This window comes from Rutilus rutilus, assembly GCF_951802725.1.
Source record: "Rutilus rutilus genome assembly, chromosome: 18".
NCBI classification, from domain to species: domain Eukaryota; kingdom Metazoa; phylum Chordata; class Actinopteri; order Cypriniformes; family Leuciscidae; genus Rutilus; species Rutilus rutilus.
The window spans coordinates 3,897,337-3,915,354 of NC_140231.1; the positions used below are offsets into that span (position 1 = coordinate 3,897,337).

At 37.4% G+C, this 18,018-nt stretch overlaps 1 protein-coding gene across 1 annotated transcript in view; it reads left to right on the plus strand.

Moving 5' to 3' along the window:
• dpysl3 (dihydropyrimidinase like 3) overlaps positions 1–17,772 on the plus strand; it is a 45,923-nt gene extending 28,151 nt beyond the window's left edge. The window contains exons 9-14 of the mRNA XM_084386432.1: positions 2,552–2,708; positions 4,143–4,284; positions 5,348–5,518; positions 14,114–14,293; positions 15,530–15,686; positions 17,549–17,772. Coding sequence (XP_084242558.1) covers positions 2,552–2,708; positions 4,143–4,284; positions 5,348–5,518; positions 14,114–14,293; positions 15,530–15,686; positions 17,549–17,634 — 893 coding nt within the window. The 3' untranslated portion in view covers positions 17,635–17,772. The remainder of the gene's footprint in view (positions 1–2,551; positions 2,709–4,142; positions 4,285–5,347; positions 5,519–14,113; positions 14,294–15,529; positions 15,687–17,548) is intronic.
• Positions 17,773–18,018: the final 246 nt, after the last annotated feature.

Here is an 18,018-nt window from a genome sequence, read left to right on the forward strand (position 1 = left end):
ATTGAGGTGTGATACGAGTTGGATTAGGGACAGGTTTGGTGGTATGGTTATGTTTAAGGGTGAGTTAAGGTGTAAGGGAAGGTCAACAGTGAAATTATACATGTAATTACATACATTAATTACATGAAGGTATTTTCAAACTGTAAGTACAATGTAAAAACATGTATGTACACAATAAGTCCATTGTATCAAATGATTAATTTCAATGTAAGTACATTGTACTTAAAGCCACTTAATATAAAGTGGGACCAAAAAGGGTCATCAAATTAATTGAATGATATGATAGTTAATAAAAGAAAAGGTTTCTCCTCTGCCTCTTAGCTCTGGACTGTTCAGATCTTCCTAGTGTAGATTCTGTAAAATAACTGGAAGAAATCATTTAGCCAAAAATGAAAATTCTGTAATTATTTACTCATTTAAAACCTGTATGCTGGTATTTTGTACGCGAAATACTAAAGGAGGAATTGAAAAAGTAAATAACTCATAGGTGTAAATATCAGGGCTGTAAATTAATTACAATAATCAAATGAATTCCATAGTCAAATTCAGATATGGTAAACAGAAGATCAACCATACTGGCTTGACGCACATTAAAAAAAAAAACACTCTTTGATTGTGCTGGTGTGAGTGAGTGGAGGCGGGGCTAATTTGCATATTCATAGAACCGCATATACTAAATGAAGCAAGGGTGTAGAGTTACATTCAATCTATTTTAAGGCATGACAATTTTAAATATGTAATTTTGGTGATCAAAGATGAGCTTTAAGGGACACAATTATTGCTATTTCACGCTATGGCTGGCGCTGAGCCAAGGAAGCGCTCAGCGCTTGTCATATATCACAACTATTCAGTGTTTTTAACCACATAATGTTTATTTTAGATTTCAGACATTTAAATATGTATAATTTATAGCAGAACAATACATGTATAGTTTGTAAAATACACAATGGTGTCTATGGAAGCAGCAATAACAATCCATTCAAATATATTTGCCGACGTGTTTTATTCATATCAGATACACAGTGTTAGTAACTATAAAGTTTACTCTATTCTTCTCCCAGTTCACCGGCCACTTACTTTCATGTATTTCGGGAGAATCTGATGAATTCACGTGCTTTATTAAATCCAACAGACAGGAATCTCTGAACTGTGGCCCAAACAAACATGGCGGCACCCATCTCCCTGCGATGCCAGCTCAACATTGTGATGTCCATCGGCCCAACCCTAGCCTGAACTAACCATTGAATAAAGCAGTGGTTCCCAAACTTTTCCCTAAACTTTCCTACAGGATTTAGTTGAAACATTGTAATGAATACAGTACTACAACTTCTCAACTCTAACTTTCTCTTTGTGTTCGTGATGTGAAGTCTCTAAGTGGCGTCTTGACTTTTAGAAGCCAGTGTTTTGAGGCTCACAACACACTGCGGTCTCTCTTCATTACTCACCGTTATCAGAAGGCGAGATATGTCCTGGCTGGTCATCCACACATCCAGTGTAGACAGCATCACTCATTATAATGGTTCTACTTGCTTTTGTCCACGTCACGTCGCACCTCTCTCATCATTTCGCAGTGGGGTTTTCGATCACCCTGCAGAGGTTTCTTTAGCATAACAATCTGCTGACTGTACACTATCCCTTAGCTTTGCTGCACCACCTGGAATAAAGAGTGTAGTTCATTTCTATGGCAGCAGTTTTAGGTCACTGAAATGGTAGAGAGCGTTCCCAAAAGTGTTGTAAAATGATCTTACAGCATCTCCGTTGCACTATTCATCACTGTTCAAGTGTTAAATTGGGTAGTTAATCACTGTCTTCAAAACGGATGCAAACCCTATGACATAGACTGTACCCCTTTATTCTTCCTGACTGTCCTGAATGGAGACTAAAGGTTTTGTCAGTGGAGATTTATAAGGCAGTTTTATCCTCTGGATGCTTTTAAAGAGATTTGCAAAGGTCTTAGATGCATTTTATTAGTGGTGTTTGCTATGAACTCGGTTAAAATTGCTCATTTATATGTTTAGGGATTTGAAGAAAGCCCTACTCACTCTAATAATTAAACTTAGGCAAATAACTCATCCCACACTATTTGTGCTCAGATCATCTGGCTTATTGAAGAGAGGTGTGCTTTTACTTCTCTAAACATCTGTACGTATGATTTTTGACTGACGGCCAAACAGAACCTTTGCATTGAAGGAGGGACCCGAGCCAGAATGGCATAGAGACGTGGAGTTGGGCTCTTTTGGGGCAGTAAGCAACCACTTAATAACCACCAAGCTGCAAACACAAATATTGATGAGCTCATCTGCCATTCCCATGGATGGAAAGCTGCTTCCAGTAAGCCTCAGCTCTTCTAGTGAGCTCTTGTTGATCACTGCAGCAGTGTTTTCCAGATGTCCCTGCAATAATAGACATTTAAGCCTGGGTAGCTGTTGTTTAATGGGTTGCTTATGTGTTTATTTTCCGGTTTAAACTTTACTGCTGAGCAGATGCTTTCAGTTGACAAGATTGTTGGTCAACTTTGGAAACGAGCTAAACAAAATATGTTTATTTCTAGGTAACGTGGTGTTTGGGGAGCCAATCACGGCCAGTTTGGGAACTGATGGGACTCATTATTGGAGCAAGAACTGGGCTAAGGCTGCTTCGTTTGTGACATCACCACCCCTCAGTCCAGACCCAACCACTCCAGACTACCTGAACACCCTGTTGTCCAGGTAAGCACAAGTATATCCTAAATATATGTTAAGATATTTTGGGATATAGATCTGTCAGTTAATTCTTAACTGGTGGGTATGTTAATCTAAACCAATGGTGTCCAGTCCTGCTCCTGGAGGGTCACTGTTCTGCAGAGTTCAGCTTCAATTAAACACACCTGAACCAGATAATCGAGCTCTTACAAGGCATACTAGAAACTTCCAGGCTGGTTTGTCGAGGCAAGTTGGAGCTAAACTCTGCAGGGCAGTTTTTGGACACCCCTGATTTAAACTATTGACTAAAATTCATTGATTGTAAGTATGAAAGTCGATATGTTTGAAGTTTATTGTCAAATGATTCAATGTGATGGACTTGGCCATCCATCCAAGGTGTTTCCCTGCCTATGGCCAGAGATGCTGGGATAGGCAGGACTTTGTAGATTCAAATTTTTGAGTCATTGAATAATGCACTCACTATTTGTTCAAAACTGCAGATATTAGGAACAGTAATCCATATAACAGTAATACAGTAATATATATGTATATATGTATATATCTGTATAGGCTCAATTCCATATGTACTTGACACTACTAATTACTAAATCTGAATTTGGTGATGCTCACACTGATTTTTACTTTAACTTGCTTTGAAGCCATTGCAAATTCATTTGACTTCCCTTGTAATAAAGAAAAAAAGTAAGTAGACTTTAGCATACATTTAAAAAGGGTACTTATGGAAATAATATACTTAGAATTTAATTAAGTGAGATGAGAATGTAATGGTTTCGGACACTCAATTGCATTTTATTTACAATTAGATTAAAATGTATTATAGTTTAAATTTATATTAAATGCAGTTAGTTAAGATTACTTAAGAATACTATTTTCGACCCACTTAAGTAGAACTTAACATCTATATGTAATTTCATAATTACTTCTATTGTCTTTGAAATATGGTTTAAGTTACTGCTGAATGTACTGATTTTTGGCAAACTAGAATATATCTACATTTAAATTATATTAACTTTAAATTTAATATCAAATAACACACTACAGTTAAAATTATAATCAAGTATTATATGTGCTTTAGCATGCAAGTCAACTCATCAAAATGAGTGTACTTCTTTAAAGCATGACAAAAGATTAATAAAACGATGATTTAAAATGTAATTTAATGTAAAACATGTAATTTGACATTACAAAGCAAACTTTTTAAAGTGCACTTAAGTGTTTTAAGAAACAGTATACACTCTTCAGGGGCACTTAAGTGGCCTAATATAATTTTTTATCTTATTAAAAAGTAAAATTTGAAGTACACTGCAAGTGTGCGTTCAGTACAATTAAGTGCACTTACATCTCACAGTGGTTGATATGAATTAAACATGTTGTTTTTGGCTGTTACATACACAGTATAGTCTAGTCACTGAAGTATTGTGATGTGTCTGTCTCTGTTAGTGGTGATCTGTCGGTGACGGGTAGTGCTCACTGCACATTTACCGTGGCTCAGAAGGCCATAGGGAAAGATGACTTCACTCAGATTCCTGAAGGAGTGAATGGAGTAGAGGAGAGGATGTCAGTCATCTGGGACAAGGCTGTGGTGAGGAACACAGTGGATACAGTAGATTCAGATAAAAATTATATCTGGATGTGCAGCATTCAAAGCCATTGTTAAGTTCTGATATCTGTGACTGCACATCAGTTTATTTTACCAAAAGGTGTTAAGATCCTCAGATCCAGAAAATATAATCCTTCCCTCGCACTTTGTAACAAATATTTCCCTCGCGGGTCAAAATGACCCGAAGACCTAAAATGATACTTAAATTATTTTTATCCAGAAAGCTTATTTTATTATTTATTATATATATTTTTTCAAATTTATTATAACATTTTTGGGTTTAATTTTTCAAAATGTTAAATTTTTTTATTCAAGATTTTTTGTTATTTTCTTATTTTATTTACCTTTAAGTTACTAGATTTGATAAAAAAAAATATAAAAAAAGAAGTAATTTAAGCACATTCCTCACATTCTTTCAACTTTAATTCAAAATAACTCACAATTTCATGCATAACCCTTTAGATTCAGCTCAAAATATCTTACATTGGGTGACTTTGCTGACCTCTTGTGGAAAAAATTATAATATAACATGATATTTCATAGCCACTAGATGGCCTTATAGCTCTGTATGGAGCAAATGAGCTGTTCCGCTGGCTCCTTAAGTCAGTTTTTCTTCAGTATGCATTCAGATACACATGTAGACATTATAAAATAATTTTTTGGTTAAGGTTTAGATTTTTTTTTGTTTGAATTTTGAGCATTTTTTAGGTTTTTCTATGTGTACTGAAGCATTCCTCGCATTCCATTCATTCCTAAGGGGTCAAATTGACCCGTGAGGGAAGGATTTGTTACTTTTTTTTATTTCAACCACAAAACTCCTCAAATCCATTAACTGTTATTTGTGTATTCGTGGTTCAAGTGTAAAAAAAAATGTCCTACGGTCTTGGACCCCTCTGATGAATTTGTTAAAAAATGAGTTTCGGGTCAAAATGACCCGAGGGAAGGATGCATATCTACATATTTACTCGATTCACCCTAATGCGGCACTCCTGTTAAACAAGCATTGCATTTCATTCTCAGTTACATTTGTCATTCCTCTGCTCAGGTCACTGGTAAAATGGATGAGAACATGTTTGTCGCTGTGACAAGCACCAATGCCGCCAAGATCCTGAACCTGTATCCACGCAAGGGCCGGATAGCCGTGGGCTCAGACAGCGATCTGGTTATCTGGGACACAGACGCCATCCGGACCATCACTGCTAAAACACATCATTCTGTAGGTGCCCTGTAGAAAAATCCAGTGAACGCACTATACACTCACATTTCAAAGGGGAAGTCTAAACATAGAGAGAGAACTGAATTGGCTGGCTTTCACTGACCTTCCAGTTCCTCTGAGCGGAAATACATGATTCTAACTAATCAAACTGTGTTAATACAGGAAGCCTGTATGCTTTCCCTCATAAATAAAACCGCTGGATAGAAACAGGCCACAAAAACAATCAATATCTGACAATCAGACCTTCAGTTGAGCTTGGATTTCCTTTTGTTTCCTTATTAAGTCTCAGCAGACATTTATTAGGAGTTTATTGCTGCAGTAGATGAGAGAGGAATTGCAAGCATCACTTGTAATATTGTACATATAGACAGGTTTATGAATAGGAACCAAACATTAACTCACAGACATAAATATCTAAGATGCAGATTTTTGAAGTTTATTACTTTTCTAAACAATTACATATTACAATTTTATTTATCAATTTACAAATTATTTTTTTGCATGGTGCATAATAAAACATAAAAAAAAGCCCACAGATTTATACTGAAGGGGTGACCCGAGCCATATTTAGAAAACACAATAAACATAGACACTTTGAGTTAACAACCACATAGCAACACCCTGGTAACCACCCAATAAACCCTAGCATACTGTAGTACAGACAATCCACCACACACTTGTTCTGTGGATACTGTACAAATTGAGTTATGAAAAAGAATTACACTCAGCATACTTTATTACAAAAATAATATACCTAAGTCTGAAACTGAATGTTTCCAGACACTTAATAATGTTATTTAAAATTAATAAAAAATGTATTATAGTTTAGATGTAAAAAAAAAAAAAAGCAATTAGAACTTTTCGAACTTAAGAGTACTTCTTAAAATGTAATTTCGTAATTACTTGTACTGTCTTTGAAAAATATTTTATTGCACGGTTGTAAGGATGAAGTTGCAATTTAGTACATTAAAAATATTTCAACTTTAAATGTAATATCAAATAGCACATTACAGTTAAATATAATCAAGTACTATACATGTGCTTTATTTGTTAGTCAGCACATCAAAATAAGTGTACTTCTTTGAAGTACAATAAAAGATTATTATTACCCAGTTATTGTAATTAAAGTACATAGTATGTATATGGGGAATAGGACTGTAAAATAAAGTGCTACAAAACTTTTAATTTGACATTATTAACCCTCTGAGGTCGGCAAACGCGCCCCCGCGTTTTGCTGGACTTTTTTTACATTGTAGCACTTTAAACTTAAATTACTCCGTCATTTATGGTCATACAGAAAAAATAAATATAAAAAAAGAATCTGTGATATTTCTACTTTTGTATGTGTCCACTTACAATCAAATCAAAACATTGTGCTTTTGAAACATAAAGAAAATAAACAGGGTGTGCGTTCTGCCTCTCCGTCGCGGTGAACTTTTTTTTCTTGAGCACGTCTATAAACTGAAACAAAACTCAGCGAATACTTGTCACACATTTATGAGCCATATACCTTTATAAACATTTAAGTGTGTACTTTTAAATGATCGGATTCAAACTGAAAACAAATATTTTCTGTTTAAGTAATTTGTATAAAACCAACAAGATGTCCAGCTTCTCAAACGCTTCCTAATTATTTTTAATTTGGCCACGCCTACTCGCGCAAAAGATATTCACATGCAAATCTCCACATGGAACGCGAACGCGCTCATTACCTCAAAAACAAAACACTTCATCAGTCTCTGCTTTTCGTCGAGTTTGAAAGACGTGAGTTTACATTGGCTTTACCCCAGAAGAAGAATGCGATTTCAAGACAAGAAAGATAAGGTAAGAAATTCTTACATATTAGTTTGTTATTGTTGCATAAATTTCACATTGCAGTTGAACTGTTGCTAGATATATGGTGAATATTATAATATTTAGACCCGTGTTTACTGTTACTGTGTTTGTGGATATCTGCTCAAACGTAGATATGTATATGGTAGGCCTAACCATAATGTTTTATATTTGAGCGCGATCGCGTTTGAATGTATATTTTTTATCGCGATCGCGTTTGAATGCATCATATTTTGGAAAAGCAAAACGCTCCAAACGGCTTCATGTTTTACTATTATCTCATTTCATATCATCATAACGAATGGAAACATTTGAAGTAACATGATAATCAATATATTTTTCTCTAGCTTAGTTGTTACTGAAATCTTTTTGAAAATGTATATAGGCTGCTATATTGTTATTATTTTATGCAGCACTGCGCATAGCCTATACCTACAAGGCACAACAAACGTGGTGTTCATTATATAATATATTGTTGGAAACATTTGTGTGAGTGTGTGTGTGTATTCTGTGAATTTTAAAAAGCAATTTTAACCAGAAAAATCTCAAATGTATTCCCAAAATCGTGCAGGCCTTTCTCTTGATATCAGTATGGTCACTTTTTTTTTTTTTTTTTTTTTTTCAGGGCCCAGATGCCACTGAGTCCTGCTGACTTCAACATTCACAGTACATGTCTCTGTACATGAACATGGTAAAGTGAAAATCAAACACCTTGGAAATGAAAGGTATGTACAATGTTTTTAGGAATGGCACAAAGGTCTCTTTCTTTGGATCATTGTTATCAATAAGTGTTTTTTTTTTTTTGTTGTGTATCTTTGGATTATGTTGTAAATAAATCCAAGCAATTTTAAAAGCCATTCTTTTTTTAATCTCCTCATTCTTTGTGCAAGGTTGGTCAGAATGATGGGCCCTGATAAGCTCCTAATAGGGCCATTAGGGAGTGTCTTTGTCTTTCTCAGGTGTAAAAAGCCTTACATATTAATGAGATGATCCGCCCCTTCGCATATTGCTTTTTCACACAAAACACGTCGTAAAATTTTTAAATCAATATATTGTCTTCTCTGAATGAGCAGTCAGGGTGATTTTCACATAGTTTTAGAGCAAATATTCTAGGCTACGTCATACAATTTTCAAAAGTCTTGTGAATAAATAATAAGTATGGGTTTCATGGCCTTATTTCAGTGAGAATTTTTTTTTGTATTTTCACAAACCACGCATAAATGTCATTATCTCAAAACTACAAACTTTTACACACATGCTGTTGATATATTATTGTAGCAGAGTTTGTGCTGAATACAGTGTAATTAGACTTTAGCCATGAAAATGTCACAAGTAACAGAAATAAGCACAAATGTCAGAGCATGTCAGAACACCTCCAGGGCCCAGAAAACAGCTCAGACCCCAGAGGGTTAAAGTGTCATTTTCAAAGTGTACTTGAGTGTATTCACAAACGTGTAAGTGTACTCTCTTTAAGTACTCTTAAGTCACCTTTTATTTCATTAATATTATATTATCTGCAAGTACAGTTTTTTTTTTTAAATATAATATAAATATAAGATTTAAAGCACAGTATAAGTGCACATTCAATACAATCAAGCACACTTGTATAACAAATGGAAAAGCTAATTTAAGCTGCTAGTGTTCAGTTCAAACACAGTGAACTCTAGACCACTGGCACAGTTGTTGTGTGAGCAGAGATGAATATCAAAACCTGAGCAGCGTTATACATATTCTGTAGAGGAGTGGTTAGGCTCAAACCACAAACTATACATTCATGGAATCCCACTGAGATTCAAAGGAAAAATCCTCGTATGCTATTTAAAAAGTATTTAATGATGAAATAAAGGGGCAATAAAGTATACCTTAAACGAGGCATTAAAGGGATACTCCACTACTACAACTCCCCCAGAGTTAAACAGTTGAGTTTTACCGTTTTCGAATACATTCAGCCGATCTCCGGGTCTGGCAGTACCACTTTTAGCATAGCTTAGCATAGATCATTGAATCGGACAGGACCATTAGCATCTCTCTCAAAAAAATGACCAAAGAGTTTCGATATTTTTCCTATTTAAAACTTGACTCTTCTGTAGTTACATCGTGTACTAAGACAGACGGAAAATGAAAAGTTGCGATTTTCTAGGCTGATATGGCTAGGAACTATACTCTCATTTCTGCGTAATAATCAAGAAACTTTGCTGCCGTACCATGAGTGCAGCAGGCGTAATGTTTTGACGCAGCGCCTGAAAATAGGTCTAATAGGTTAGACAAACTTAGTCCCGGTCACGTTGGAAGTTACTGAGCTGGGGACTATTTTCAGGCACTGCGACATATCATTACGCCTGCTGGACTCATGGTACGGCAGCAAAGTTTCTTGATTATTACGCAGAAATGAGAGTATAGTTCCTAGCCATATCAGCCTAGAAAATCGCAACTTTTCATTTTCCGTCGGTCTTAGTACACGATGTAACTACAGAAGAGTCAAGTTTTAAATAGGAAAAATATCAATTTTTTTTGAGAGAGATGCTAATGGTCTTGTCCGATTCAATGATCTATGCTAAGCTATGCTAAAAGTGGTACTGCCAGACCCGGAGATCGGCTGAATGGATTCGAAAACAGTAAAACTCAACTGTTTAACTCTGGGGGAGTTGTAAAATGAGCCTATTTCCAAAAAAAGTGGAGTATCTCTTTAACCTCTAAAGCTCCAGCCGGCTGTGCGTTTTTTCCCACGATTTATTTTCTGAAAAAAATAAATAAAAACGTTATCGGGCAAAATCAGCCATCTTGGACCCCTTTAGCCTGGGGTATTCTTTGTTTTTCCATATGCCACTATGTTATCGAGCGTTCTAGCCTTTCTGTGTATACTCCAGAAAGTGTGTATGTGCATGTACTCCACTCTAAACTTGTACTAATGTGTTTTTCGCGACCTCCTCGCATATCTGTTTTGTTGTTTCCACACTCGCGAACTTCGCTAAGCACTTTCCCTCTGGGGAATCCCTGAATCCATTTTGAAGTGTGTTCAACTTCTTAAAGTGGGCGAGGGAAGTTTATTTGGACAGACACTCGACCTTTCGATTTTGACAGAGGGAGCGAGTCTACTCAATATGTACACTTCAGGCAGATTCATAGACCACAGTGCAACACGATTGTGATGTCACAGCAGATCATGCTTAATTTACCCCCACACAACTCCAGTGTATCATATTGGAGTTATTTTGACATTTAACCACATAATACCAAAGTCTATCTAAAGTCATTGATAATACTTGTAGCTACCCTAAGCTGACCTTTTTTTTTTTTTTTACACAGCTATAGTTTATTGTGTTGTTATAATTTTTGTTGGTGTAATTTTTGATATTTTCTCCAACAGCTCAAGCATAAATACAAGTTTATAGAATGGTATGTAAACATATTCATAAGGGGAATTTTTTTTAAATAATAAATCAGATCCATTACGGATTCCAAGTGATCAAGAGCTTAGTGCGTTCCATTAAAACACACTTCAAGGGTTCAGCCAGTAGTGCAACATCCGAGATGTACATCCGAGTGAACAAGACGAAGCAAGAAGGGCATAAAAAATTTACTTAAACTCAGCCCAGGTCTTCTGTTGATGTCATTGCTATTTGCAGGGTTCCCACGAGTCCTTGAAGTCCTTGAAAGTTTGTGAATCTGAAAAAAAATAAATAAAAATAAAAAAGGCCCTGGAAAGTTTTGGAAAATAACCATACACAGATGCAGGTCCTTGAAAGTGCTTGAATTTATTTTGTGCAAGAAGTTTTCTGGGGAAAAAATTCCATTATTCCCTCCGGTCCGCAAATGTGTTATTTCGCCAACACTTTGTGGCCTATGCATATTAGCTTGCTTGATTTCAACTTTCCCACGTGAGGTACTTCATGTTGTACGTTGCCATGACGTTCACGCGCGCACGAAACTACTACAATGGTACCTCAACGTTTCACAGACACACCGTGAAACATGGCAAAAATAGGCTGAAACCGCTGAAACAATGTAACCTTGCTCTCACTTAAAATGTGTCCACACATTAAGTCCTTGAATTTGAGGGTATTGGATCTGGAAAGTCCTTGAAAGGTCCTTGAATTGGAAGTTAATTCCCAAGGTGTGGGAAACCTGTATTTTTCAAATCAAAGAAACTCTTCTTTGAGTAGTTGTTAAATGAAACAGTCCAACCGGGCTGGAAACTTAGTAACTTTGGAAAACTACTAGCCACAGTAATTGGTGAGCAAAAAAGTGAATGTCAAGCCCTGTGTGGAGCTGAACTCTACAGGACAGTGACTCTACAGGAGATGAATTTGACACCACTGCTGGAAGCGAACAGTCCTGTTGATGGAATTTGCAAGACAGCTGAAGCATACTTTCATCTTTAGTGTGACGTCGTTCATCGACGGTCAAGTAATTACCATCGCAAAAAATCTTAGCCACTTATACACTATACAAAATTTCCTGCAGTTGTGAGACCTTTCCGACCTCTTTCACCAAGCCATGACACTCTCCAGACGCTCGGACGCCAGTCCTTCCAAGCCAAAACATTACCAACATCAGCACAAGAGCATACAACTACTGACTGAAGAGCCACACTCAGATTTTAGATTCGGGCGTGATGAGAACAGGAATTTCCTGAGCGGGAATTACAAGAGCTATATATGTAGATCGTTTGAAAAGCAGCAGTGCTCAGGGGGAAAGATTCAGCACAACTCCAAAATGACATCACATTTTCATTTCCTTTCAGCCACCTCTCTAGAGACCGTTACATATCCAAACAGCACTGGCTGCCATTGCTCTCACCAGTGGACAAAATGGCTGATGTTTATTGATTGTTTATCCCGTGGCTCTGGTTTCCATGCTCTGCGAGGACACCTAAAACATGACTTCATCACCTGCCCGAAAGTCTTGCGTTTGTGTTCTTCTACATGAGATGAAGCCCATGCCAGCATTCTTGGCAGAAGTTGCGTGCGTGTCATTTCCTGCTTTCGCACACAAAGAATGGACGATTGCCAAATGCAAAGACCTTGGATCATGGCAGGACATCACAGCGTTTACAGTGTCCACTGGAGAACAAGAAATCAGAAAATAGGGGAGTAGGAAACTAGAAAGAAGTGATAATAGAAGTAACAAAAAAACAAGAGTGTGAGAAAGAGGAGAGGATGTTTTTGTATGTTGTATTCCTGTATCCAGCTGTTTGAGGAATGAGAAAGAGAGTGAATGAAGGACAGGAGGCCAGAGTCGTACACTGGATCTTACTCTCCAACACATGATCTTCATTAGTGTGGAATATCTCAGAGTTTCTCTGTGCAGAAGCTCAAACTCAAAACGGCTGTTGGTGTCACTGTGTACGTGCGAGAGTCTGTTGTAAAGCACAGCTGCTAAATGTCACGCTGAACCTTCCATTCATCGAAGAATCCTGGCAAAAAAAAATTTATCACAGTTTCCATAAAAGTATTAAGCAGCACTGCTTTTTCAACATTGATAATTATATCAAATCATCATATTAGAGTGATCTCTGAAGGATCATGTGACACTGAAGACTGGAGTAATGATGCTGAGAATTCAGCTTTGAATAATTACATTTTAAAATATATCCAATTGGAAACCAGTTCTTTTAATTTGTAATAATATTTCATAATATGACTGATTTTACCGTATTTTCGATCAAATAAATGTAGCAGAAGAGACTTCTTTCAAAAACAAACGGTTGAATGGTAAATACTGCAGACTGTTAATCTGTTGGTTATTTCTTCAATTCAGTTAATCCTATAGAGTTTATGTAGCCCCGCCCCTTTTCAGCGCTGCACTCGTTGTCTTTTGACTTCCGGTCTGTATTTTCACAGCGATTCTGCGTGTTTATTAACGAACAGCTCGTTTTAAAATCTTCCCGGTCGACTGACATTTGTTAAAGCTACACTGTGTAATTTTTTAAGTTGATTCTTAGCAAAAAACACTTTGTTCTTTCAAAATGATATGTGCTCATTAATGTGTAATTACTTCTACCAACTAATCAAGTATTCTCGTAAGCGTAGAATCTGCCATTTAGAATGGCGAATGGCGGCAGCCATGTTGCGCCTCCATCTTGAAAATACATTCGCCAAAGAGGGACATACCTGTAAATTCAAGCTTCGCCTTTCGCGTTTTGACACTCAGTGGCACCGTGACGAATGCGAGGGGGAGATTACTCGCGACTGTCGGCAGATTTGAAATAATACGGCCACCGCAGGAGTTAAAACGCCCTCGGAATGGGAGGGGCTAGAAAGTAATATTCAGTTGGTAGTCATAAACAATTTCACCGCTAGATGGGAGAAAATCCTACACAGTGTAGCTTTAAGTCATCTGCTTTAAACATTACAGTCCTCATGATAACTTTCGTTAACTTTACATTAAGTAAATCCACTTCAAAAACTAATTACTCCTAGACAGTGATGCCATAGAAATATATAGAGCGACCGCAAAAATGGAAGTTAAAAGACAATATTCTAAAGATGGCGGTGCCCTCGTTTCTCTGGCGGATAAGGTCTATTAAAAGCCAATATGTGATTTATTAAACATTCCATTATGAAACAAAAAACGGCCACCCGGACAGCAACAAAGTGTTGGCCCACATCTGGTACGCGTTGAATCCACATGTACCAGATGTGGCCTGGATCTGTCTGGGCACGGTACATGTGTACCATGTAATGTACGTCCGTGGTCATTTTTGTTCCGCGAGTGTTGTTTAATGCCCTTTCTTAGCGTGATGTTCTTGTGTTCTTCTAGGCGGCGGAGTATAATGTGTTGGAGGGCATGGAGCTGAGAGGTGCGCCCCTGCTGGTCATCTGCCAGGGGAAGATCGTTCTGGAGGACGGGAACCTGCACGCGACCTCTGGCACCGGACGCTTTATTCCCTGCACCCCGTTTCCTGACTTCGCTTACAAACGTGTCAAAGCCAGGAAACAGGTAGAGCTCATGCTGAGAAGAGCACAGGTCCTGATGGGTCTGAACACACACGCGTGACAGGAGTTCATCTGTTTTTTCATTTTATTCCCCTTTTTCTTCTACACAATTTTTTTTGCAGTTTATCATCATGTGATTTTTGCCCTGTAAAGAGTTGAAACTGTTAGTAACACTCCACCATCATGACAAAAGCAGACAGAAGGAAGCTGAAGGTTTAGAAAGAGGTCATATCAAAGTGATCACATGGTACAAAATGAAAATGCAACACTTAAAGGGATAGGTAACCCAAAAATTAAAATTCTGGGTTACAGTTTATTTGGATGGTCCACTTTAGACGTTCCACTAACTAACTCTCATTAGAGTATTGGTAGACTGTTAAATAGGGTTCGGGTTTGTAGAATAAGTTGACATGTAGTTGCTAAGTTACTTATAGTCAGTAGAATGTCTGAAGTGGACCGTCCAAATAAAGTGTATCCAAATTCTGTCATCTTTCACTCACCCATAAAACTTTGGTTAATCTTCGAAATACAATATATGAACAAGATATTTTTTTATTTCTGTTCATCCATTAAAAGTCCATTCAACCAAAACCTTTAATTTTTAAAAGTAATCAATATGGTTTAATTCAAGTAAACAATTAATGTATTAAATCAACACACATAGAGCTCATCAAATATGGTAAATTGATGCTCATGCTTGCTTGATGCATGAAAACCAATGAGGTTTATTTTAGCCTGATCATTAAGACATTTATAATAAATATTAATTTTTGTTTCAAAGATTTTCAAAGAACGGTTTGGAATGAAACGAGGGTGAGTTAATGATTCATTTTATTTCATGAATTTTCATTTTGGGTGGACTGTCCCTTTAATGAAAACTTGATTGGGAAATCTTGAAAATATATTTACATTTTTGGACTCTTTACTCCAGTTTTAAGCCAGCAAATCTAAAAAATATCTTGCTTACATTGTAGAAATAGGGCAACATGATTAACGTTCTCAACAATCTGTCAGCAAAATCTGGAATCAATTTCCAAGAGAACATGAAATGTACAATTTACGTGAACACGCAGTTCCCCAAAACGGCCCACATGAGGATAGATGCATCTATGGAATGTAATTGCCAACACCCAAACTGTCTCTCTCTCTCTCTCTCTCTCTCTCTCTCTCCCCCTCTATAAACGGTATGCTACACAATCCTGTGTAAAGCTGAAGTGTTTTGTGTCTGTGTGTCGTACAGATGGCCACACTGAAGGCGGTCCCCAGGGGCATGTATGACGGCCCTGTGTCTGAGTTTACAGCCATCTCGAGGGGAGGAACACCGTCTGCCTCCACCCGTTCCTCACCCACCAAAGCCCCATTAAGGAACCTCCATCAGTCTGGCTTCACGCTATCCGGTAACCCTGGGAAATGATGTCTCGTATTCATACAACAGTGCAGACGCAAACATCAAATTGGCATAATTATTGAATTGTAGTGGGATAAAACAGACGCAGAACCCAGCGTTAATCCATAAAAAGTCTGAATATATGCAATGATATGTGCTAGTTAAGGAGTCAGTGACTTATCTATACATTTATTCAAAAATACGCAAAATATAAACTCTGAGAAAGAAAGTCCGAATTGTGAACTAAAGGGCCCTATTTTAACGATCTAAGCGCATGGTCTAAAGCGCAGGGCGCCAGTGCAGTTAGGGCATGTCCGAATCCACTTTTGCTAATTTAACGACGGGAAAAATGGTCGGTGCTCCCGGCGCATGGTCTAAAAGGGTTGTCTCTATTCTCTTAATGACTAATGGGTGTGTTTTGGGATTTACGTACGTTAAACCAATCAGAGTCTCATCTCCCATTCCCTTTAAATGCCAGTTGAGCTCACGCCATAGCAGATTCACTATTTACATGACGGAATTTGATAGTGGAAAGACCGAACGCGTCTCCAGAGCACAAACGGATCTGCTCGTGCGCGAGGTAAAAGTGCGCAAGCAGAACATCTACGGGACAAGCCGGATTCCACCATATCTTTATGTACACAATAATAATCTTTTACATTGTAATCCTTTTATTTTTAATATTTGGCATGTTTGTGTGCTGCTGTGCATCCCTGTGTGTGTTTAATAAACACAGTGTACGCGCGTTGTGGACCTGCCTATAGGCGCACATTACAAATGCGCTCTTTAAATAACAAAAAATATATATATTCCGGCATTGACTTTAGACCAGGTTTCAGTTGGTCAATGGCACAGTGTATTTCTGTTGCCTCAAAATAGCAACGCACCAACAATGCGCCTGAACACACCTGGTTTTCAGACCAGCAGCCCATGGGCGCACAAATGGGCGCAAATGCATTTGCTATTTAAACAACGCGGCGCAGGACGTGAAAATGATAACTGCGTCGGGCTGAAACTAGCAAAAAACACTTGCGTCGCGCTTGGCGCCGCATTGCGCTGGGTGTAAGATAGGGCCCTAAGAGTCACAATTACCTTTTTTTTTTATTCAGTGGCAGAAACAAGCTTCCAGAAATAACACTCCCTATTGATAAAAAAAAAGAAAAGAAACCATATAGTTAAAAAAAAAATTAAACTAAATTGTATTCAACTTTTTTGTGAATTATTGTGGGTTTTATCCAGAACACATCATGCAATTTAAAAAGACATCAAAATAAACTTTAAGGTCTTTTTAGAGTTCTCTCTAATTTTAGTAAGTACACTAAAGAAATGTTTATAGTTTTATCTAAGTAACAATTCTACTCTTATATTATAGCTAATTTAGCTTTTGTTTATGGTGAAATTAAGTTTTTTTTATATTGTCCTACATTTCAGTAACATTTTGGCTTATGTCTAAAGAAAATATGTTGATTAAGTATGGTCAGAATTTAAGATTTGAATCAAACCATAAATATAATTTGAGAACAACTTTTTGTGTGTGTGTGTGTGTGTGTATTTAAAATGTGTATTTTTCTATGTGTAAAGGAGGTCCACCGAATCGTCAATTTCCTAGTTAAAATCCATTACATTTATAAGCATATCAATTCCAAATTTAACGTATGGCACATAAAAAAAGTATATTGTCCAAGCATCGCTCACACAGAAGGCACTTCAAACCAAATTTACATAAACAACTTGAACACAAGCCGTCCGCCCTCAGATTTCTATTGAAATGACCAGATTTGGCCCACGACCGCAGCTTTACTGTGATCAGACCCTAGTCTAAGTAAAGACCCGTGACCTCATGTAACCCTCTCTCTGTGTGTCCTGTCATAGGTCCCGAAGAAGCCCCCGTCAGACCAGCGGGAAGACGCATCGTTGTGCCCCCTGGTGGCCGCTCCAACATCACCTCTCTTAGTTAAACATAAAGAGCATGTAAAGAGGGACCACCAGGATAAAATCAACCATGTAGAAGTAAGGTGATTAGTCAGCAAATGAAACAAAAGAAACGTAAAACACTGACCTCATGCCTTACCCTTCATGATTTACTCCTGCTGAGCGACTGAAGATCAGTAGTCCACCTCTGAAGAAAGCAAAGCCCGTTCAAATATTAGGGCATTTAGTGTAGCGTTTTGTTCGTTTAGATGTGTTTAGATAAACTGACCTAGAAGACATTAGAATTACAGTGAAACCGACTTTGTTTGGATGGTTTGCAATGTTTAAAAAAGGAAGTAGAATTAAAACTCTTTAGGATTTCCAGCAGGCGTTTGCGTTCAGTAGAGGAAGGACTACTGTCATGTATTTCA